This window comes from Mastigoproctus giganteus, chromosome 14, assembly GCF_048544385.1.
Source record: "Mastigoproctus giganteus isolate SK-2022 chromosome 14, ASM4854438v1, whole genome shotgun sequence".
Taxonomy (NCBI): Eukaryota; Metazoa; Arthropoda; class Arachnida; order Uropygi; family Thelyphonidae; genus Mastigoproctus; species Mastigoproctus giganteus.
In genome coordinates this window covers 11,910,958-11,935,272 of record NC_143588.1, presented here as the reverse complement: position 1 = coordinate 11,935,272, position 24,315 = coordinate 11,910,958, and the positions used below count along the sequence as shown (strand labels likewise).

The 24,315-nt window shown below is 35.8% G+C and overlaps 1 protein-coding gene across 1 annotated transcript in view; it reads left to right on the top strand.

Moving 5' to 3' along the window:
- Window positions 1–24,315, top strand: part of Bap170 (Brahma associated protein 170kD) — a 557,627-nt gene that overhangs the window by 505,107 nt on the left and 28,205 nt on the right. Inside the window, exon 19 of the mRNA XM_090388941.1 lies at window positions 7,269–7,454. Coding sequence (XP_090245067.1) covers window positions 7,269–7,454 — 186 coding nt within the window. The remainder of the gene's footprint in view (window positions 1–7,268; window positions 7,455–24,315) is intronic.

Below are 24,315 nucleotides of genomic sequence, written 5' to 3'. Positions count from 1 at the left end.
TTTTTTCCCAGCGGTAATGGCATGCTAAACCATCTTTTCAATGATCATAATTATGTAAGAAATGATCAGAAAGTCATAACCCCAACATAGAAAACATCTTAATTGAACAGTACCTAGATAAAAATTTTTATTATTATTATTTTTTTTATAGATCATCATAATTGTCAAGCATACTTAAAATATGTTACCAAAATGAGCTACATGCAGAAATTAGATTGTAAAAGAAAAACTTAATATGCCCCATGTGTCTCCACAGAGATTAAGTGATGCTTTGGGTGACACAACACCATCATATGCCACACCATTGAGAAGTTTACACAGAAATTTAAAATGGCTAAACAATGAAAATGCATGCCACATTGGAAAACCAAAAACACTCGTGACCAAGGAACTGATTCATCAAATCCACATTATAATGATGATTGAATATTGCAGTCCATGTCGCCAGAACAATTAGTTATGAAATGTTATCAGCAAATTTCATTTGGATCTTAACTCTTTTTCTAGTAAATTTGTTCCTTATGAGATGATGAAGGAATTTTATTGATTGGCTGTTTCAAATATGGACAGGCAGTATCAAGCAGTTATTATGAGTTGATTGAACAGTTATTGAGGTATTGAGCAATTATTATGAGTTGATTTCTAGAATAGTTTCTATTCTAGAAACTATATAAAAATTAAAGAGAAGAGGAAGGAAAATTTGTATCACTATGTGCTCTTTCTTCCTCTTCAGGTAGTTTTTGATCAAAAGTATCTACTTAACACACAGTATTTAACATACACATCATTTAACAAACAGTATTTGTGAAATTAAAGCCCAATTACATTAGCATTAATCAACCTGATCAACAGCTCAAATTCATTTAACTCTTTTACAGTACTTCTGGAATATAAACAGATTAAGTTTTTTTACGTTATTGCTTTGACAAGCCTGATCCCCCTCCCCATATAATTATTTAAAAGTGCTTTCCCACATGGTGTTCATTTGCTGAAGGGTTTTGCTTCTATTACACTTTCCATTTCAGTGTTTAAGATTTAACACAAATGCTCTCTTAGGGGGAAATGTAATTTTGGCCCATGCCACTTGAGCCATTCTTGCATCATACTTCATACTTCCCTAATCAACTTCCCTAATCTTCCTGAACTAGCAGTTTCCTTGAACCCTATGTATCCTCAGTGGCATTAGCAAAAACATTTGCAGCACCTCTGTTTAAATGAATTTAATTGAATTTAAATGAATCTTTGCAAAATAAATTCTGCTTATCAACTAAAGCTGACCATGCTTGGAAAAATTTTTCCCATAAGCCTTGCAGAGTTCCTTGAGCCTATAATTAATCCCCAAGTTAATCCATCATAAAGTCCCATCATTTCTGGCCAAAAATTGCAGGCATAAGAACATTTGCCTTTTCTCGCAACACTTTCTACAAGACCTTATGTTTCATAACCAATTCATCAGTTCATTTAAGCTTTAAGTCTCTACATATATTACTGTGCACCCACTAGTTCCATTACAAGCTGATAAATTGTTTGTTACATCATCAATTTTTGGTCCCAGTAGACATACCCTGGTTCTATGCCATCTGTCTTTCTGAAAAGAATATATTCCTTGCCTGCTTAAAAATTGAGTCTCCAATTAAGACTACCTCCTGTGGAAGCAGAGCATTCTGTACTGGTTGGTTTATTTCTGGGGATAAATTCAGAACATGTTGCCTAATGTAGCATCAGCCACTTAAGTCCATGATGTGCCCCCAGATGGAATTTGTTCTAGGGCATCCACTTGCTTCCTCAGTGACTCAGTCAGTCACAACCTATTATGTTGAACTTTGAATTTAATTTATCACACGTCCAGCATCTTGCACAAAGAAACAGCTCTCCATCAGCTAGCAAAAGTTCGCCATGCATAGGACAACAATGCAAGCAAAAAAGGGGGACATAATTCACACAAGAATAAGAGCTAGCAGTTCTGCTGTCAGTTACGAGACATTGTTTAGCATGATATTACTCACTTTTCTAGAACCCTATAATTGACAGTTTTTTGTTAAACTACAGTTTGCTAACCTCAAGTTTTGAAGTTCCCACCGAAATATTGATAATAACAAATGCTGTTTGAATATTAAGCTGTAGTTTCTAAATACAAAAATAAGCTAGTCTACATAACTACTTTTTATTAACTACAATTCAGTTTGTTAAGTTAAAAAAAAAAAAACAATCATAATTATTTCAAAAATGCAAACTCAAAATTATTTGAAATTTGTAGCTGCACAACATTACCTCATTCCCAGAATCCAGTGAATGAATTTGTGCGTGCATGTGTGTGTGTGTGTGTGTGTGTGTGTGTGTGTGTGTGTGTGTGTGTGTGTGTGTGTGTGTGTGTGTGTGTGTGTGTGTGTGTGTGTGTGTTTTTTCAGTGGGATAAAAATGCTACAGTACTTGGTGAAAGGTGCATTGAACTTCTAGGGACTTAATAATATAAAATAAAATAAAACAGAGAAATAAAATTATCATTTTATTTTCATTTAATTGATTGTTATTCAGAAGAACGTTTTGATCACCCAACATGTATGAGATTCTGATAAAATACCTACATTCAATTAGATATGTACAGTTTTATAGATTAAAAGATTCAGCAAGTCTTTGTTATTAGTAACTTACCTTAGTATTTTCTATTGAGTTTAAATGGAAAATAAATAAGTTTAAAAACAAAGTAAGTTAAGTATTCACCTATTAAGATGTAGCATCTTATAACAATCATCAAATAAAAACAGAATAATCGGTTGAAATCTTACAAAGAAATTATATGTGGGGGAAAGGGAATTGTGGGACAGTGACAAAAGTTAACTGGACTTTTCAGTTTATCCCTTCACAATACCACAAATGTGCATTCAGAGATGACTGTGAATAAATATAGAAACAATGTAAGTGGGCTTGGTTCTGGTTAGATGATGAGAAACAAATTCTCATGTTAGGTTGAACATGTTTAATCTAACCCTTGTATCAATGAGCTTGGAAAATAACCTTCTACCATACCAGACATGCTCACTCACTGCCTCTATGGAATTCTAATTCTGAACAATCTTGATGTGCAGAATTCTAACAGAAGGAAGTTAGAAGAATTCTGAACAATCTTGATGTGCAGGAAGCTTCAGGTCTTGAACTTGTTCAAATATTCTGTTGCCTTTTTTACACCTTATTTCACTGGTGTTTTTCCTTCTGCATTGGAATTTGCTTATATCCAGCCAGTTGCCAAACAGGGTGACAAATCCTTATCTTCCAGTTATTATAACATTGCACTTACCTCTACTCTTTCCAAAATAATGGAAAAATCCATCAACCACCAACTCTTAAAATAACTTGAAACCTTCCATCTGACCATTGTTCATACACTGCTTTATATTACAGTAGTGTCGATAACCCAAACTAATTGGGACCAGGGGTAGTTCTGATTTTTGAACTTGTAAAAAATACCATGCTGGAGACTAAAAAAAGTTTAGTAGGTTTAGAAATAAAAACAGTGGCTTTAAAACCTGAGGGACCACCTGATTTTTTTTTTTTTTTTAAATCCAGCACCTTTTCACACAACGAAGGTCCAGATATGAGTTCTCCTAAACTTTGTCGCTGTGTGAACCACAAATAAGCAGCATCTTCAAGGATGGGTCATTGCTCATAGTTTTTTTTTTTTTGCACCATCGGAATCAAATTTCAATGCAAACTTAAAAAATTTTTCCTTGTTGTTTTTAATGTCTGTTATGGGTTGACTTTCCAACCTCGTAAAATTTTGCTAATGAAAACTACAGTACAATAAAATAAAACTGTTCAGAATCTTTTTACTCCATATCTCACTTGCGCATATCACATTAGTTGCTATTCTGTGTGTTGTTTAATTGATTGACCTTATCTTTTTTTTACTGTTTTAGCTTTTACAACCCCCAAAATAATGTCTGTGAACAGAAATATCAGATTACAAATGTTATGTTTAGTTAGTACTGTACATATTTTAATTAAGCTATGTACATAAATTTATTTTTATTTTGTAAACTGTGGAAAACATTCTTCTGGTTTTCATGTATCATTTAATTTTGTTAATTTGTAAGGGGGGGGAAAAGGTGTAAATTTGTGCTTTATATCTTCATTTTTATCGCCTGTGGATAACAGCCCCCCGATTTTTGCTTATTAGAATCTCCTTTTAATAGAATCAAAATTCAATTCGGAAATGTGATCACAGTATCCTGCGCTTACTGCAATTATTTTATGGCACCAGCATAAAAATAAATAAATGCTAGCTCGTTCGGGTTATTGAAATTTTGAATTATTGATGTTCAAATTTTCAGTGCTCTACTGTACTTATGTTTGGACAGATTTGTTGTTCAATTGTGTAGTGAAACTCAACCAGTTTTGACATTTATAGGGCTTCCTTGGTATAATAGTCTTATAAACAAGCTCCCATCTTGTGCACTGCCATATATCTTTTAAAAATTGTATGCATTCTGCTCACTGTGAGGAATATTAGATGGTTCTCTAATTTCACTAATGTTGATGTTCAAGGTTTGGTTCTTTCTTCTGCTCTTTTCCTCATGTATATTAATGACCTTCCACAGACTGGAAATCCTGTCGATATTTTTGCTTATGATAGAACTCTACATTCTATCTTGCAGTTTGAGAAACCTCATCTTGCTCAAACAGCTTCACGAATATCTATCACTAATTCCTTAAATGCTGATATCCAGATAATTTGTCTACTGATCCTACACCCATCTTTGATGACACCCAAATTTCTATTAGAGATTATCTTAACTTCGAACTTCTCTGGACTTAAGCACATCACAAATATTTCTTTCCCCTGCATTTAAAAAAAAAAAAAAAAAAAAAAAAAACTAGATATTCTTCTCCTAGCATTACTTTTACACAGCTACTCTGCTACTACTCAATTTGCCCTACCATGGAATATTGTTTCCACATCTAGAGTGGTGCCCTTAAAACTTCTCTCAAGCTTGTAGATGCCATTCAGAAGTGGACAATCAGTCATTAATTAATGACCTATCTCTTGCAGTCTCTCTGTTTCTATCACATAGATGTTCAGTTTCTGATGCATAACTTTTCTGCAGATCCATGGGCACTGTTCTTTTGAATTGGCATCTGTAATTCTCACATTCTCTTCCGAACTAGTCTGAACACATGCTGCAATTAGTCAGCATCCATTCTCTGTTCATCTTAATTCACAGAACCAACTTTTCTTCTTACTCATTTATCCATCCTGCTTCTGTTTTCAGGAAGAATCCTTCACGTGGATTTCCTGAAAATTATAATAATAAGTATAATATCAACCTCTGCATGCATGGTACTAAGTACTAAAGATTGTTGTAGATTTCGTGTTTGGGGTTTTTATTATAAAAAAAAAAAACAAAAAAAAACGGTCGGGAGTCTGATTACATTAATTAGTATTGTTAACCAGAAAAAAAGAATAATAATAATTCATTGAATATGAAATATGGAAATGTGGTAAGCAACACTAATTAGTGGCATGTAAAGATTAATGTATTTTATTGAAAATTTTACAAAGTTAATTTGAACTTGTCAGTAGAAACACTGAAACAGATTGGTGACATCTTGACAAGTCACTATTTCTTGTAGTCAAGCTTGTTAGACTTATTCTTGAATTGTTGAGAAATGAAAACTACTGAAACTACTTCAGTTACATTACAAAATTATATAAAAATAAACTACTGCAGTTATGAATATATTTTGTACAAAGTTTGAGCAAAAAGTTTAGCAAATGTTTGCATTATTAATATTCTTCAGTATAATCTCCTGTAACCAAACAAACTGTGTGGTTGCAGAAGGAGATTATATTGAAGAATGTCAGTTATGCCTGCCACTGGTCAGAACATTTTTGGAAGTTTTCTTTTGTGTCTTGTTTTAATTTTGGGAATAGCCAAAATTTGCATGCTTCCAAATCAGGTAAATAAGGCAGATACGGCACAATGGGAATATTTTTGTCAGTCATAAATTGTTGGACAATGAGTGTGATACGGTATGTTATTGTTGTGGTACAGGAGACAATAATTTCACCATTTTTCGGATTGTTTACAGTAGAACGAATTCTGATAACATCTTTTAAAAAAAAATGCAATGCAATCAGCATAATCTTCGTGTATTTGTCATTCCTTTTCTTGACCTTAGTGACGATTTTGTTTTCCATTGGGAGCTTTGAATCTTGTTCTTGGGGGTCCCCCATACACTGAAGACTCATCACCTGTCATAATTTTTGTTAAACTTCAGAATCCAACACAGCTTGCTTGAACATCCTAGATGAAATGGACACTCATTGTCATTTTTCTTGAGTGATAAAACAGAACAGAGTAGCCTTATCTCACCTCATATCCAAATCTTCTATCAAAATGTCTTAAACTGGACCAAATGAAAGCGATGTCTCATCAGCAATTTTTATCAAATGGTCTGTCATTGATCCATTGGAATGATAGTGTGGATTTCATTTACGTTTTGACAGGTATTGACGAGTAGCCATTCTTCCCTCATTCTAAAGCAAAATATTTCCCTCATGAATCCTTTGAAACCACTTAAACTCCATAGATTGTAACCAACATCTCATGGGTTTTTGTGGGTGATTTCCAAGTTTGTAAAAAAAATTTTAATATTTGCATGTCATTCAAATTCTGCCATTTTTAATGCTTGTGACAAATGAGAAAAATAAGTTTTTTCTCAAAGCAGCTTTCCACTGGACTGGTTTGTAACTAGTTAAAACTTAGTGCATGTAGGCACAACATCTTTTGTCATTGCCCTGCTTACAATCTTTTAATTACCACTATGCATTCAAACACTAAGATCATTCATTGAACCTTTTTAATCAAACCTGTAGTTGTACTAATAAATTAAAAATATATATATTGTATATATGCAATAAATTTTAAGCCCAAAGTATGGATTTAGGGAAAAAACCTTCATCTTTGCAAAAATCAGAGGTTGACTTGAGGTACTGTAGTATGTGAGAGTAAGTAAGTAGTTATATAAATCACAAATGATTACCACATTTTTACATTATTTTAAAATTACTTTTTGCTGTTACATAGCTAATTCAGGCACTACTAAAAAGTTTTGGGTTTTGTCAACTTATGAACTCTACACTTTTATCTTTAATTTATTAATTATAACTAGAGTATTTGTTTGTAGTAAACTCTTTATACTGGTACTATAAAAATCTGATAACAAGCACTTGGCAATTCTTATTATTAAAAATATATGTAAATAAATAGGACTGGCACTGCAATGAAAAGGTATTACAGATACAAGCAATGAGACGACATCAGATAGCATTACAAGGGAAGACCACAATAGCTGCTCCCCAGCCACCACCGCCTCATCCTGGTTACGCCCCAGATGCTGCTCTTTTAGCAATTCGAAGGCATGCCCTACAGTATCTTAATCCAAAAGAAATGGCTGTAAGTTTAGAAGTTGATTGTAATTTTATAATTGTTTCTTGATTTATAAATTATTAGTTTCTAAAGTATGATGTACAGAAATGACTTTCCAAGTCTTAAGTAATTTTGCTAATACATCCAACCAAAGTAGCAATATTTTGACCTAAAATTGATTAATGATACATTTACTGTTAGCAGTCTGAAATGATTGTCAACATTAATTTTTTATTATTTTTACTTTTTTTATTTTTAATCTTGCAAGGTGGTATTTTGTTTTGTTTTTATTAGCAGTGTTCTTTTTAGAAAAAGATCATGTTATTACTTTACCCCTTACTACATGTTCTCAAATGTATATCTTTAATGGTGTATTATAAAAATGTGGTTACATTATACCAATGTGATGTTAGTGGGGTGGTTTATTTATTTTTTTGAAAACACTTTATATCATTACATTATGTCATGTTATACTGCTTGAATTTTATATTTATATCTGGCATAATTGTTGCAATACATATATTCATGACGGAAGTGCCATTATTCAGAATTCTGTTACCAAGTTTATATAATGTCAAGTATCAGGGTATGTTCTAGCAATGTAGGACAGATTAAAATTTGTCTGACAGTCTGATTGGATATTATAATGCAGTAACAAAGGAACTGGGTGCAAAAAATAATTTTGATATCATATACTTAGATTTCGGAAAAGCTTTTGACACTATTGCACATAAAAGACTGCTGTACAAATTGGAGCAGTACAGCATTAAGGAAAAGTTGCTGCTATGGATAAAGGGGTGGATGAGAAGACAGAGAGTGGTCTTACTTATTCAAAGTAGTGCAACTCATTGTGAAGGTATTCATAATATGAGATATAATTAAAACGATGCATTAAAAAACTACCTTGGTAGTAGAAATGATGTGTGTTCATTAGCAAGAAATATTTTTTAGATTAAACAACGGCACACCATCAGGCATCTCTCATATTGTGGAGTTATATTGTGGTGTCACTATTGTAACAACAGGGTACCTTCCCACCCACTGATGAGACGCCAATTAGGTTCAAAATGGTGCTGTCTGGGTAGTGGTATCCGCTGGGAGTAAGTAACATTAGTCTTCTCCATAGATGAAGCGTTACTTATTCGAGGTAATGCAGTACCACGGCATCTCATTGTGAAGGTATTCACAATATGAGTTATAATTAAAATGATGCATTAAATGAAACTTTGGTAGAAGAAATTGTGTGTGCATTACCCATGCTTAAGTAAACTCCTTCATACTCTTAGGCATTTAGCCAAGAAATATTTTTTAGAAAAAGATCATGTTATTACTTTAGCCCTTACTACATGTTCTCAAATTTAAACTTGTTTTCTGAGGAAACAGAAAGGTCAGACAAAATTTTGACAAAGAATATTTTCAGCTTAAAATTTTAGAACTTGCATAGTTTGATCCCAGCCTAGACTCCCAGTATAGTTGAATCCTCATTTTTGCATTTAGAACCACCACAATTCTTGGTCATTTCTATGGAATAATCTTGTTGACCTGAGATACTCTTCAGTAGCATCTGTATGAAGAATCTGGAACAATCCAGACCTCAGTAAAGTAGACCTGTCCGAATTATGTTATATATGTTCTATAAAATGTTTTGCAATAGTTTTACTGAATCCTATAGATAATTGACTGTGGTGCTGCCAAGGCATATCTTGAGTGTAGTACAAATATCAGTGGGGGGGTCAACATTACTGTCTTCTCTAATGCTTGCTTTGCAAATTCTGTGACTGTGATGTATCCGTACCAAAAAAGTAGCAACTCTTTTCTCACTTTGGAAAACTTTAGAACATGGCTGTTTGTTGCATATAGTTTCTGGTCTTCTAAAAGCTTATTGCTGTAAACCAGTTCAAACCACAGTGCTGAGTTCTGTGTGCTTTAGATTTCTCTTGGTTCTCCTACAAACACTTCTGTCATTAAGTGGTGCCAGGTTTCATAGGGTAAACTGTCTTATCCATAATGGCTGTGCATCCTGCTTTGTAAGCAGGAATGATGATAGTCAAATTATTTGCTTAAGTGGGAAACAACTATATTGCAGTTATTGTTCACTGTTTATTCAGATACCTGCATTAGTCCTCCATGGTAATTGCTGTGTGGATGGATCAATGAACGTTGAAATCAAAAGTGAACTTGTAGCCTTAGATAGTAGGTTATGATCATGGATTGCTCATAAGATTGAGAACAAAGTCTGGGGCCGGGGATTCTGCATTGGTTGTGATGGGGGATTTCTGATAACTGTTTCAAACTATACTGGTTTCTTGTGCATCCTTGGGGTGGGCCAGTGGTAATTTCACTGTGAATGATGGCCCTGTATATTTTGGCTTTAGATCATTGGAGCCCCTCGTGAATGGTTCATTCATATATTAAGGAATTTTCCAATCAAATTAGCATTAGTAGAGGCATATGATGCAAGAAAGCAAGCTTATGCAGCATCAGCCAAAAATAAAAAATAAAAAACCACTCCCTTTTCACCCTTACATTCGTTCCAAATACCTGTCCAGCTCAGCCTTAAATTTATTTAGGCTATCGACTTCTCCACAACTAAAGATGACAGTCAGTTCCACCAACCAACTACCCACTGGCTAAAGGCACACTTCCACAGATCTATCCTTCAACTGCCTTTCCTCAATTTGGATTTATGCCCCTCGCAGGTGATTATTCTGAGCAAGAGGAAGAATCCCATCAGTATTAAGCATGCTCAAACCATTCAAGGCTTTATACACCTCAATCAGATCACCTCGCAGGTGCCTAGTCTCCAGACACTGTAATTTGCAAAACTTAAGCCTTTCTTTGTAAGAGCACCACTTTGTTCCATTCACTAATCTTGTTACCCTTCTCTGTATTCGTTCCAGCAGCTCTACATCCTTCTTGAAATGAGGCCTCCAGACCTGTATACAGTGCTCAAGGTGTGGCCTGACCACTGCCTTATACAAGAGAATAATCACCTCCTTATTCCTGCTAGAAAAATTCCTATATATCATTGACAAGACACCATGAGCTACTCTTGCAGACTGTCTGCACTGCTCAGAAAACTTCATATCTGCCTGCAAGTACCCCCAGGTCCTTTTCGTTCTCTACCACTGTCAGTGTAGTACCACAGAGTTGATACGTTACTCTCGGGTTACTGCTTCCCATATGGTATTTTACATTTGTGAATGTTAAACTTCATTTGCCACTTCTCAGCCAATTTTATAGATCTTGTTGCAGCAGTGCACTGTCATTAGTGTCTTTAACAACCCTGCCAATCTTCGTATCGTCTGAAAACTTGGACATTAAGCTTGATATATCATCATCAATATCATTTTATTTATAAATACAGAAAACAACAATGGACCCAACACTGAACTCTGAGGGACTTCACTAATAACATTAGTCCACAAATTCTCATATAGTCTTCCCATGGAATGAACTTGGCCATTCTAGAATGGAGGTGGACCCTGATACATAGAACTGATTGAAAAGGTTTTACTCTGTCAAAATCTTGTAATGGATTCATACTATCTCTGAACATTAAGTATGAAGGAATTTTATATAATTAACATTAGTTAAAGGCATATGATGCAGGAAAGCAAGCTTATATAGCATCAGCCAAAAAAAAAAACTTTCCCATTTCACCCATGAATTCACTCCAAATGCTTGTGAAACAAATAAGTTCTGCCATGAACTTATTTGTTTTTGACCTTCACTATGGCTGATGGAAGTCTATTCCAACTATCACCCACCCGCTGGCTAAAGGCAAATTTCCGCACATCTATTCTTCAATTGTCTTTCCTCAATTTGAATTTTTGTCCTCTCAGGTGAATAATCTGAGCAAGAGGAAGAATCCCATCAGCACTGAACTTGCTCAAACCATTCAAGGCCTTATACACCTCAATTAGATTACCGTTCAGGTGCCTAGTCTCCAGATGCTGCAATTTCAGAACTTAAGTCTTTCTTGGTAGGCAACCCTTTGTTCCACTCACCAATCTCGTTGCCCTTCTGTGTAATTATTTCAGCAGCTCTACGTCATCATCATCATCATCAGCCATTTTCAATCCACTGCAGGATGAAGGCCTCTCCAGCAACTTTCTAGTTCCTTCTGTTTTGAGCACTGGCCATCCATTTACTACCTACAAACTCATGAATTTCATCTATCCATCTCCGCCTTTGTCTTCCAGGTTTTCTTCTAGCTCCTCTTGGGTACCATTCTGTTATTTTCTTAGTCCATCTGTCATCATGGCTACGAGCTATGTGTCCTGCCCAAGACCATTTTAGTTCTTTAGTTTAGATAAGAATGTCCTTTACTTGAGTTTGCTGCCTAATCCATGTGTTTCTCTTCTTATCTAACAGTCTGATTCCCAATATGATTCGTTCCATTCTTCGCTGTGTAGTTCTCACAGTTGGTGAGTGCCCAAGTTTCAATTCCATAAGTCATGGTGGGGAGTATACATTGGTTCATTATTTTACGTTTCAGACAAACTGGGATATTGTTCTTCAGTATGTGACTATATTTCCTGAATGCTATCCATCCAAAATTTATTTTTCTCTTGACTTCCAGCCATTTATCATTATTACAACTAATAACTTGTCCCAGATAAGTATATGATTCCACCTTTTCAATTACTGCTCCTTCAATCAATATGTCCCTTTCTGTGGCATACTTGTTCATCATTACTTTTGTTTCAGCTATATTCATCTTTAGTCCAAAATCTTTACTAACTGTGCATAACTGATTAAGATTTTCCTCTAATTCTTTGGAATCATGGCTTATGACCACAATGTCATCTGCAAATCGTAAATGGTTTAAGTACTCTGCGTTCACATTGATTCCTTTCTGCGACCAGTCTAATCTTCTGAAAGCTTCCTCAAGGGCAGCAGTAAACAGCTTCAGAGATATTGTGTCTCCTTGTCGAACTCGAACTCCTTTCTCGATTTTAAATTTCCTACTGTCTTTGTCTAGTCTAATAAAGGAGGTAGCGCTCTCATATATTTTCTTCAAATCATAATATGTGGGGTATCTATGCCTTGTCTTTTCAGTGCCCGAAACATTGCCTTATGCTGTATGGAGTCAAATGCCTTTTCATAATCCACAAATGCCAGGCATAATGGTGTTTTATATTCATTTGCTTTCTCCATTAGCAGTGATGTTATGTGAAGGTGATCTATAGTTGAGAATCCTATCCTAAAGCCAGCTTGCTCTTTCGGTTGATTCTCATCAAGTATTCTTTCTAATCTGTTAGTAATGACCCTTGTGAACAACTTGTAGATGTGGGATAACAAGCTAATTGGTCTATAATTTCCAATTTCTGATTTATCTACTTTCTTATGCAGGAAAACTGATTGCATTATTCCACTGCTTAGGCGTCACACGTTTTCTAATACACTTTGTGAAGAGTCTTGCCAGTTTTTGTGTTATGTCTCTTCCAATTTTAACAACTCTACAGTAATTTCATCTTCCCCCGGGGCTTTCTGATTCTTCATTTTCTTCAATGCATGTTCTACCTCATCAGGAAGAATATCAGGTATGTCGTATGCGTTGCTACTTTGCAATCCATCTTCCCCACTGCTGGCATCATTCCCTTGCTTCTTGTATAATTCTCTGTAGAAGTCTTCTGCTATTTGAATTATGCCTTCTCTGCTGTTTATAAGTACACCATCGCTATTCTTCAGTTTCAGTATCATTTGTCTTTCTGTATTACTGCTCATGGCTGCTGATTTAAATCCTTTGTTTTCCTTTAATGCTTGTTCTACTTTTCTTGTGTTAAATCTTCTTATGTCCTCTGAGTCTCTTTCTAATGGCTTTGCATAACTCAGTATACTCAATTTTTTCCTTGTTAGTATTTATCTTGCTCTTCCTTTTTTGCCTTCGGTTCATCATATCAAGTGTTTCAAGTGTTCCTTGAAACACTTGATATGATGAACTTGACTAATCATATGATGATTAGTCAAGTGTTTCTTGACTAATTTTTTCTTCTTTGGATTTCTTTTTCCCTATAGGTTTCTTGGGCTTTATCACTTTCAGAAAGTTTTAATATTCCTCGTTGATACCTTGGTACTGAGCAGTCTGTAGAAGCTCAAACTTGTTCTTAAGTTCCAGTACATACTGCTTTTTCTTCTCTTCTGTTATCTCAAAGACCTTTGAATTATTTACTTGAGTTAGTTCTTTCCTTTCCTACATATATATCAAATGTACATCTTACCATTCTGTGATCACTTCCAACATTTACCTTATTCAGGACGGTAACATCATTCACAATATATCTTCTGTTAGTGAGGATGAAGTCGATTTCATTAGTTGTTAATCCATTTGGACTCTTCCATGTCCACTTTCTGTTCACCCTTTTCTTGAAAAAAGTGTTCATTACTGACAATCCTTGAGATTCTGCAAATTCCACAAGTCTTTCACCAATTCCAAAATTTCCTATAGTTCCCCTTTCTGTGCTGTTTTGTCTTTTTCCAACCTTAGCATTGAAGTCCCCCATAATAATAGTGTAGTGGGTTTTCTGCTCATCTAGAAGACTCTCAATTTCAGTGTACATTTCTTCAACCTCTTCATCATCATGGCTCGATGTTGGTGCATAAATCATTATAACCTTTAGCTTGTACCTCTTAGAAATCTTGAGTATTAGTCTTGACACCCTTGGTGATGTACTTTTGAATTCCAAAATGTTGTTTTTTAAATCTTTATGGACCAGAAACCCAACTCCACCTTCACTCCTTTCACTGTTTCCACTTGATAAACTTATGTGATTCATTTCTTCTTGTTTCAGCCAAACCGATGATATTCCAATTAACATTTTCTAATTCCTTTTCCAGCTCTAATATCCTGTCTTCACCGATGAGTGATCTTACGTTATAACAGGCCAAGTTCAGTTTCCGTGCATGGCAGCCTGGTCGTACCCAGAGATTCTTAGCAACCTCTTGCTTCCACTCTGATCGTCTCGCTGCCGTAAGAGGGGAAGTAGAAGCTGCTAAGGACTGAGGGCCATTTGTTTTGTCGTGCTGTCATATGCTGGAGGGTTTGGTCTTTTCCTCTTCACGCTGACCAGGCGTCTTGAAGAGAACCACTCTACACGTTCGTTGCCACCTAAACGACATAACAGGGCTTACCATCGAGAAGGTGTGCGTGAGTGGATTTTAGGGAGGTAGGCCAACCGGACTTCTCCTAAATCTTCTGTAATAGAGAGATATTGGATCCATCAGTGTTTTAGACTGCGTGTCTGATAACACACAGGATACCTGTTTCCCTCTAAGCCCCGCAGCTCTACATCCTTTCTAAAATGCAGCCTACAGACCTGTATGCAGTACTCAAGGTGTGGCCTGACCATTCATCACCTCCTTATCTCTGCTAGCAAAATTTCTGTATATCATTGAAAAGACACCATGAGCTACTCTTGCAGCCTGTGTGCACTCCTCAAAAAAAAAACTTTATATCTCACTGCACAATTACCTCTAGGTCCTACTACCCTGAGTATAGTACCACATACAGTAATACCCCGAAGTTACGCGATAGGTGGGTCCGACGAAAATCGCGTAAGTCGAATTCGCGTAAGTCGGGGTACAACTTTGCATATAAATACATATAAATTTTGCTTAATTGGGACCAAGGACTAACAAAAACACTAGTTTAGAAGAAAAATATTAATAAAATTGCAGTTCTTTATACATATTAATACAAAATATGTATTAAAAAAACAAATGACTTACGTTAAAAAGTATTTCGATGTCGATGGCTTCATAAAATCTAACAAATTCGTCTGACGACACAGCGCGTTCTTTTTTTCACGCAGAATTTCTTAGTAGCAAGCTAATAATTTTTTTATTCCTTGCTTTGTAGCTATAACACGTTCTTCGTTGGAGTCTATGTTTTCTAAAATTTTTAAGCCCTTTACAATTGAGCCCTTTTCAATTTTCAACCTGTCAAGTTTGCAATTGTCATGTGCTTTTCGCCGTTGCTTCATTTAGGCCTGTCATATCACATGGTCTTTCATTTCGCTCAAAGCGTTTCACAATTTCATATTTTTTCTCTATCGACAGAGGCGGACTGGCCATAAGCCTTACCGGGGAAACCCCGGTGGGCCAGTGTGATTTTGGCCATAAACCATAGTGTGAGGCCACTATAAATTTTCCCGGGTAAGAATTTTTGATCCAGTCCGCCTCTGTTTATCGATAATTGCTTTTCTTTTTCTCTCTGAATCTGCAGTGTCTTCACCAGGACGCTTCCTTTTCACACCTTTTAATTAAGTATTTTACTCATTTTTAAGGAATAAAGCACAATTACAAAACGAGGAGGCACGCTTGATACGCATAAACAAAGCTGCGCGCATGTAGCAACTGAATAAACAACACCATAAAGGCAGAGATACACTATTAACACCTCACATTTCTAGGGGTTACTACCATAAAACAATAAAAATCCAGTTGCGTTTCTGCTAGTGAAATCTGTTATAAACTGGTAGTAAACTCGATCTAATTGCATTTGCGATTATACCGATAGCTGGAATTGTGTTGGTTTTTACGTTATTATGGTGAAATGTGTTTCCCCTTCACTGATATAAAAAACAGAAAAGCAGCAAAGTTGAATTTTGTTCATCTTTCGCTCTCAATCTCCGCCGTTGCACCGTATATCGATAACATATGAAAAACGACCTTGAAGATAGTGGGCGGCAGCGTTGCCAAACGAAAAAATCAAGAACCGCGTAACTCCGAGTTCGCGTAAGTCGGGGTAGCGTAAGTCGGGGTATTACTGTATAGTATAGTTCGTGGTATATTTCTCTGGGGTTACTGCTACCTATAAACAGTACAGCATTTATCAGCATTAAACTTCAATTGCCATTTCTCAGCTCCTGTCATTAACCATCCTGCCAACCTCTTGTATCATCTGCATACTTGGACATTAAGTTTGATATACCTTCGTCGATATCATTGAACCCTGGGGGACTCCGCTAATAACATTAGTCCACGAACAGCAGTGTCCATTGATTACCACTCTCTGTCTTCTCCCACTTAACCATTTCTTAAAATTCAAGTGTATGGTGTCAAAATTATTTTTCGAATCCAGTTCCTTTGTGATCATATCATAGTATCCAATCAAATTGGTCAGACAAGACTTCCCCTTAACAAATCCATGCTGTATCTTAACTATAACTGCAGTCTTGTCTAGATGATCCTGCAGTGCTTCTTTAACCAGAGACTCCATTATTTTCCCTGGAGTAGAAGTTAAACTAACAGGTCTGTAATTACTTGTGTTACCATGGGGAGCTCTCCTGAGTCCAAGGAAGCTTTTGTTTTGGTTAAGGGTTTCTTTACTTCCTTTACTGCATCCTTTAATATAACTGGATAGATCCCATCCATCCCAGGTGCCTTTTTTGTGTTCAATTTCAACAATTTCTCCACTTTGCTTTCAGTTATTATAAAATCATTTTGTCATGTGTGAATGTAGATGCAAAATACTCATTCAATTTGTCAGCTACCTTAGCAGATTCATCAACAATTGAACCATCGATATCAAGTGGACCAATCTGATTCAACCCCTTCCTTCTAGTTTACATAAGTAAAGAAGTCTTTGCAGTTTTTCTTTTCATCCTTTGCCAAAGATTTCTCATAATCTGCCTTCGCTTACCTAACCTTCTTTGTGACTTGAATACCGACTACCTTATATCTACTATAGTCTTCTGTGTCACCTGATAATTTATATACATCATTTGCATTTTTCTTCTCTTCCACAAGTCTCTTTAGTTCCTCTGGCATTCGTTTAGGCCTAAACCTTGAACAGCAGTTCTTAGTTAGGACAAAACACCTAGTAGCTTCCAAGATTACTTCCTTGAATGCTTCCAATTTAAAATTTGCTGTTGGTAACATCATCAGTTGATCCCATTGTATAGAATTTAAAAACTGTCTGAGACCACTGTAGTCACCTTTACGAAAGCAAATACCCTTTCCTTTACACTTCATGGTAGTTACATCTTTAAGTAAATCCCACGTCACCACACTATGATCACTGCCACCCTAGTGGTTCCATTATCTGCAGATTCTTGATGCATGAAGAATCACTGCTGATAATCAGATCAAGAGTTTACTCCCTCCAGTTGCCTCTCAAACATGCTGCTGTAGAAAACAATCAGTATGTGGGAAATTAAAATCCCCCATTATAAGATAATCTGATTTACTGGCCCGCTTAATTCTTTGCACAGTTGTTCATTATACATTAAGCCTATAACACATTCCTACTCTCAATTTTGCTTTCCCTGGGCATATGCTACACCAAACTGACTCAACGTTGCATTGTCCACCCATGTCAGATACATGTACTTCCTTAGATTTTGTGTTTCTGAACTAACAGCATGACCCCTCCTCCCTTTCTAACCTGTCTATCCTTTCTGTACATATTGTACTCCCCAAATTCCAATTCTGCATTCCTTTTCTTTGTGTGATGCCACGTCTCTGATATCCCAACAATATCCACCTTGATATCTTCACCAGCACCTCAAATTGATCAAATTTGTTTACTGTACTGCTAGCATTGGTGTAAATGCAAGTATACATGCACAAGTAAATACGTGAGCTGTGTTAGTTACTCTAACACAGCTCACGTATTTACTTGTTTCTTGACAACCAGCAGTTCCTGAAATCCCCAGCAACTTGTTTTCCGGGGTCCACCTCTGCCTACGGCTACTGTTAATCTATTACTCTGTGAATACCCCCCAAGCTAGCAGTTTTCCGACCACCCCGAATGCCTCGATAGCATCAGCAGATATTCTTGCACCCTTTCTATTTAATCGTATCCCATCTCTGTAGAAGCAATCTGTCCTGTTAACAAGCACAGACTACTCTGAAAAAAATTCTAACACATGAGCCTTGCACAATCTTTCCAGGGTTGAATTGATTTACAAGGCTCTCATCATATTCTTCCTCCTATCATGTCTGGGCAGAATTCCAGACACTTTCAAATTTAACCCTGACTCGCTTTTTTTTTTTTTTTTTTCCACATTGTCCTATGCAGGCAGTTCCTGAGTTTAAGAATTAATTCGTTCCTAGCACCCGCTCGTAAAGCAGGAATTAATTTCCCATAGGCATAATGTTTAAAAAAAAAGGCTTACATTCTCCCCAACGAAATTAGTTTATGTTTAAACAATGATTTATTTATCTAATGAAATGAAAACGTAGCCTGTAAAATCAAGCAAATTATAATAAGAAAGAAATTATTTATGACTTTCAAATACTAAAGAATGTTTATTCTTCATCATCATCATCAACTAAATGCACACTCATTAATCTCTCATATATGGCTCGGCACTCGTTGGTTTGTTGCACCAGGAGTCATCTTTTTCAGAAATGCTTCAAGAGGCGTTTGTTTCAAGATAATCGCCTGTTTTCTTTATAAATTTCTTATTATAAATTTCTTATTTTTTACCATGCATAAGCATTTTTTATCGGCACACAAATTGCAACTAACCTGATTTGCACGGAGTAACAAGTTTACGAAGCTCAAAAAAAAAAAAAAAAAGGAATGAAGAAAAGATTCTGAAAATTTATTTATGTTTTTTATGCAATTGAAGATTTCAGTAAAGGGGAAACACATTTCACCATAATAACGTAAAGTTTTCTACCCATTTATAATTGCTTGCACTAACAGAAAAGTGTTAAACCTGAAAGTGCAAATTGTTTTTATTGTTATAACCTCCAGAAATGTGCTTTAGAAAAATATCACAAAGCTGTTCAAAATTAGTTCTTATAACAGAACATATGATAACGATGAAAGTGTAGTGCATTTTAATGATTTGAATTGGCAATTAATACAATTTACACTATAAAAGAGAGTTATATAGCGAAAATTTCAACTTCCAAGGTCGTGGAACGAATGTGTTATTGGGTCCACATTATGATATTTTCACGATACAATTGTGTCTCTGGCACGGATTAATATCATAAGGCGAGCGTGGTTTGAAATGCGTATTAATGTTTAACATTCATTTTTTGCAATTAATGTTCATATTTTGATTTTGTTGATACTTGGAAAAAGAAAAAAAAAAAACTCGTAAAGTGGGAACTGCCTGTACTTGTTAAATAAGTCCGCAGATATCTTAATGTCGTTAGTGCCAACGTTTACAACAATATCACCCTTTGTGCCCTTAAAAGATATCTACTCTACGTCATCTACTTTTGCCCCTTGCAGACATAGCCTGGTCCTGTTCCACCTATCGTTTTAGCACAATATATTTCTCATCTCCCTGACACTAGAATCACCAACAATAACTAGCTCCTGTGGAACTAGTGCCTCTGAAGATTGCTGCTTTTTTTCCCCCAGATTATTTTGACTGTTTCTTTATGATTTTCATTTGATAGAGTTTAAAATATATATATATATATATATATAAAATGTAACAGTGTTAATTTTTCTTTGTATATATATTTGTAAGATATACTGTATTTTTGTTTTTTAATTTTTTTTTTTTTTATATATTATTGACCTTATATTGTTATTTAATTTATATTGTGCTGTTTTGTATTTACATTAAATAATAAAATAGAAGGGGGCTCATACCCCAGTTAATGTCTGTAAACAGTGGGAACAATTTGTTCTTTAATTGGACACTGTTAATAGAATACTTAATCAAGTCAATTCCAGCATACCGTTCACAACAGAAGAAAATCAGCATAAACAAGCAGAAAGGCTTGACATTCAGGTAGGAAGAAAACATGGAAATTTAAATGCCATGGTATACAGAAAGAAGTGTATTTCTTGGTGTGCGTTGGCTCAACTTAGTCCCCCCAATACATCTTTATCTGCCAAAACCTTAGCGCAGTGGTGGCCAACCTTTTACATACCATGTGCCAATTTTTTCATATACGAGTTCAGATGTGCCATACAACTCAAGCACCTTTTCTACCTTCTTACGTTCATAGTTGGGGTTGGAAAATAGGGATGGGGTAGGATCTGCTTCGCTTAGGGGAGGAAAAAGAATAACTCAAACACGCAACTAAATTAAATAATGTACGCCAGTTCAAAAGACACATGTTTATTGGAGCACCAATCTACAATAGTGAGAGATGGTCTCTTGGACGAGAGAGCAACTGCTGTCGTGGAACCCGCTGATGGTGCTACAGCTGCCGGAGAGTCTCGTTTGGCGAAGATAGCTCTCTACCACAATTTTTGGATGTGATGAGAGAGAGAGAGCTCTGAGCGAGATGGAGCACCGAGAGCGAGATCAGGTTGGAACTTGGAGTCGTCTGTTCTCTCTGCTCACTAGAAGGAGTCCAGGCATATCCTTAATAACCTTTTTAATAAAAGTATGTTTATGAACATAATTAACATTTTTAAATGATTTAATTATTGTATGTAAAGCAATTTCTATTATAGCAAATAAACATTACTTGCCATTAATGAGACTTTTGATCCTGTTTGGATTTCGCCAGTCTTTCAATGATTGATGCTAAATTTGTTACTGAGAGCAGCAGAGAATTCTTCAAATTTGAATCAGTCATTCGCGACCTCGTTTTGCTTTTGATCAATTTCATGGATGAAAATGCTTGTTCACATCTGTATGTCGTTCCGAAATGACATATATAATTTTTTGCAAATTTTCTTAGTTCTGGGAAATGTTCACAGGGTAATGAACGCCATAAATTAATAGGGGGACGCTCCCCCCTACTATTTCTTGAGTTGGCAAAATGTGATTGATGGAAATTTCTCATAGATGAAAATACCTCAAATTTATCATTTCATTGTTTCCTTTTAACCTGAAAGACTTCCGACAAAGAATCTATTTGTATATTCTCAGTCCCCTGAAAAAGTCACGTATTGCATTTATTTTCCCACTTGTGCATAGAGTCAGGTGCCGGAGGCAACGGCCATACAAAAGAATGGACGACTAGGTGCTCGATATATTTTCATAGCCATAGATCACTTACGGTCAAAATTCAGAAATGCATTTTTTTGGAGACTATTTAATTTATTTCTTTTGCTAAATTGAGGGAATTGACACGTTTATGTGCGTGTAAGTGGAAAGAAGGTGGTGAGTGTCTTAAGCCATATTCAGAAGGACCTGAAATGAAAGGAAATAGAACCAAAGAATCGACAATATGGGCTTTGGGTACTTGAGAAATTTTATGATGAAATGCGCCACTTGTAATCTTCCAAGGCGCCACATTTGGCACATGCGCCATAGGTTGGCCACCCCTGCCTTAGTGAATTGTGCATATTCTCACTTCAGTGACATACCAAGATGCAAACGACTTGATAGACAAACACTTTGCTACTCTCTAAACAACCATGCCTTCCCACATGTGACTACCTAAACAAATAGACCTTTAACCTCATCGGTCAAAGTCTTTATGTCCTTCTACCTTGGCATCACAAAATTCATTGAAATAATACTTAGCTTACATAGCATTAAGTGCATCTTAATCTCCCACTGCAAAACCAAAATTGAGTCAGTATAATATGTGCATATCCTACTACTTGCCATCATCTACATTGTTGAGCATATTGATTAGAACAACTTGTATGTTAGAAGGTTTGGAAAAAAATTTTTTTTTTTTTTTTTTTTTATTTCTCCCTGATTTTAGTATTTTGAATCATGTAGGATTGAATGAATTTTTTTGACTTACACTAATGTTTTCTCTAAATAGCCCCCGGGTTTGATCTACTGACTACACAGTAGTATCTCTTAAATTGTTGTACATACGTATGATGGAATTTTGAGAATAAAGTAATACTGAAGTGTAGTGTTTACTCTTATTTTAATTATAATGGTGTTAAATGTAAGCTGTTGTATCCACATTATACATTATTTAATATATAAATCTTCATTATATCAATAAAGTGACTATTATATGGATCTTCTGCCAGACTAGGTACATCAGATGGATTGACATATTGATCAGATTGATTATATGAAGGCTGGTCAATAAAGAATGATCATTATATATTTTTTTTTCAAAGTAGTCACCATTTGATGAAATGCACTTACTCCAACGTTTCTGTTATTTTTCAAAAACATGGTGAAAGCCATTTTATGGCATGAGTTTGAGACTCACCTCTGATGTCTTTGCTTCTTCTGACAATTGCAAATGTTTTCCTCGTAAATGTTTTAGTTCCTTCTTTAATGTTGGAAATAAAATTTAAAATATCACACGGCATAAGGTCAGGACTGTAGGGCAAATGAGGAACTCATTTGGCATTAATTCTGATTAAGTACTCAATGACAGTATTAGCAATGTGCAGTACCGTTCTGTACTAAGGTCCCGTAACAGTCGTGTGATGTGGCACAATATACTGGTAAACCATTTCTTGAATGTCAAAAAAAGAGAGGACCAAACCTAGAAGCCACAACTTTCACTTTTATTGGTGTTCTTGATGAATAGACTTCAGACAGAGCTTTGTTGCTTACTCTCTGGGTCGGAATGATGAAGTCACATCTCATCTGCCATTATCACCTTGTGCAGAACATCACCATCTCCAGTAACCATCCACTGCAACTTCTGACAAACCATGCAAACTTGCTGTTGCTCAGTGTGATTATTCTTGGAACCCAGCGTGCACAAACATGTGTCATATGCAAATGGCATGGAGAATACTGTGCCATGCTTCCTACTGATATTCCTAACATCTGCCAGTTGCCTTACTATTATATAATCATTCCTCTCATGATTCCAGAAGCTGGGTTTATGGTTTCTGTGGTAACAGCAGTGGTTTGAGCTCCTGGATGCAAATTTTTGTGATTGAATCACGTCCATCTTTAAACATTCTAAACCATCTGCAAGCTGTGCTATATAAAATCTTAGATTCACCATAAGCCTCTTTTAACATTTCATATGTCTCAGCTGATGTTTTCTTGAGGCAGAAACAACATTTGAGAGCCATATACTGTTTCTCATTGTGATGTAGGCAAAAACTGAACAGGCATAAACTTGATCAACCGCTAAAGTCACACCATGCACACAAGTCAATTGTACAGTTGCTGTGTGATGCAGTTTGGTATGGTCTCAAATCCCACAGCTCAGCTAGAAATAGCAAGCCGTTCAGGCAGTTTTTCATGAAAAATTGTCATTCTTTATTGAACAGCCCTCATATATACTAGTTGAAGTGAACTATGCAGCGCGTCTTCCTCTTTATTTACCACTGTATGATCACTTGGAACTGGACACATTTGTTCAAGAGGTGCCTCCGTAGCCAGGTGGGGAGCAGCAGTGCGTAGCACACGCTTCTTGATTAGACCGGGGTTCGAGCCCGTCACCACCAAATACGGAGGATGCGGAAAGGTCAGGGAATGACCACCGCATATCCCAGAGCAATATGGCCTTAGTTGCTAATGCTCCTAAAAACCAAATAACATTTGTTCAAGAAGCCCTAGAGGTTCGCCACAAATTTTGTCATATTTGGTCACTGCAGATACTGGAATCTACTAGGTTAATGTAGACTACCAGCAGAATTTGGACCTGGAAAAGCTTTCATTATAACTGCAATGTAATACACTAACCGTATAACTGAAACTTTATTAAAATAGAAATAATATTATAATATAAGACCGGATCAACTTAAAAATGATAAAATAAAATACAGTAAACCCCTGCAACTCGCGGGGGACGTTCCTGAGAAATTCTGCGAATACTGAGTTATGGCTCCCATAGTAATAAAGGGATTCCGTTCCAAAGTATGAAATATATAAAAAAACTAGTCTAAAATTTTGTCTATGTATGTATTATATGTACCTTCATAATATGACTATGTACATAGACAGTACATAGTGAAATGTAAGCATAAGGCATCGAAATGAAAATAAGAAACAATTTAATATTAAATGTAATATTTATTAGAAATTTCAAACAAATCTTTCAATCTAGCACCTTTGCTTTAGCT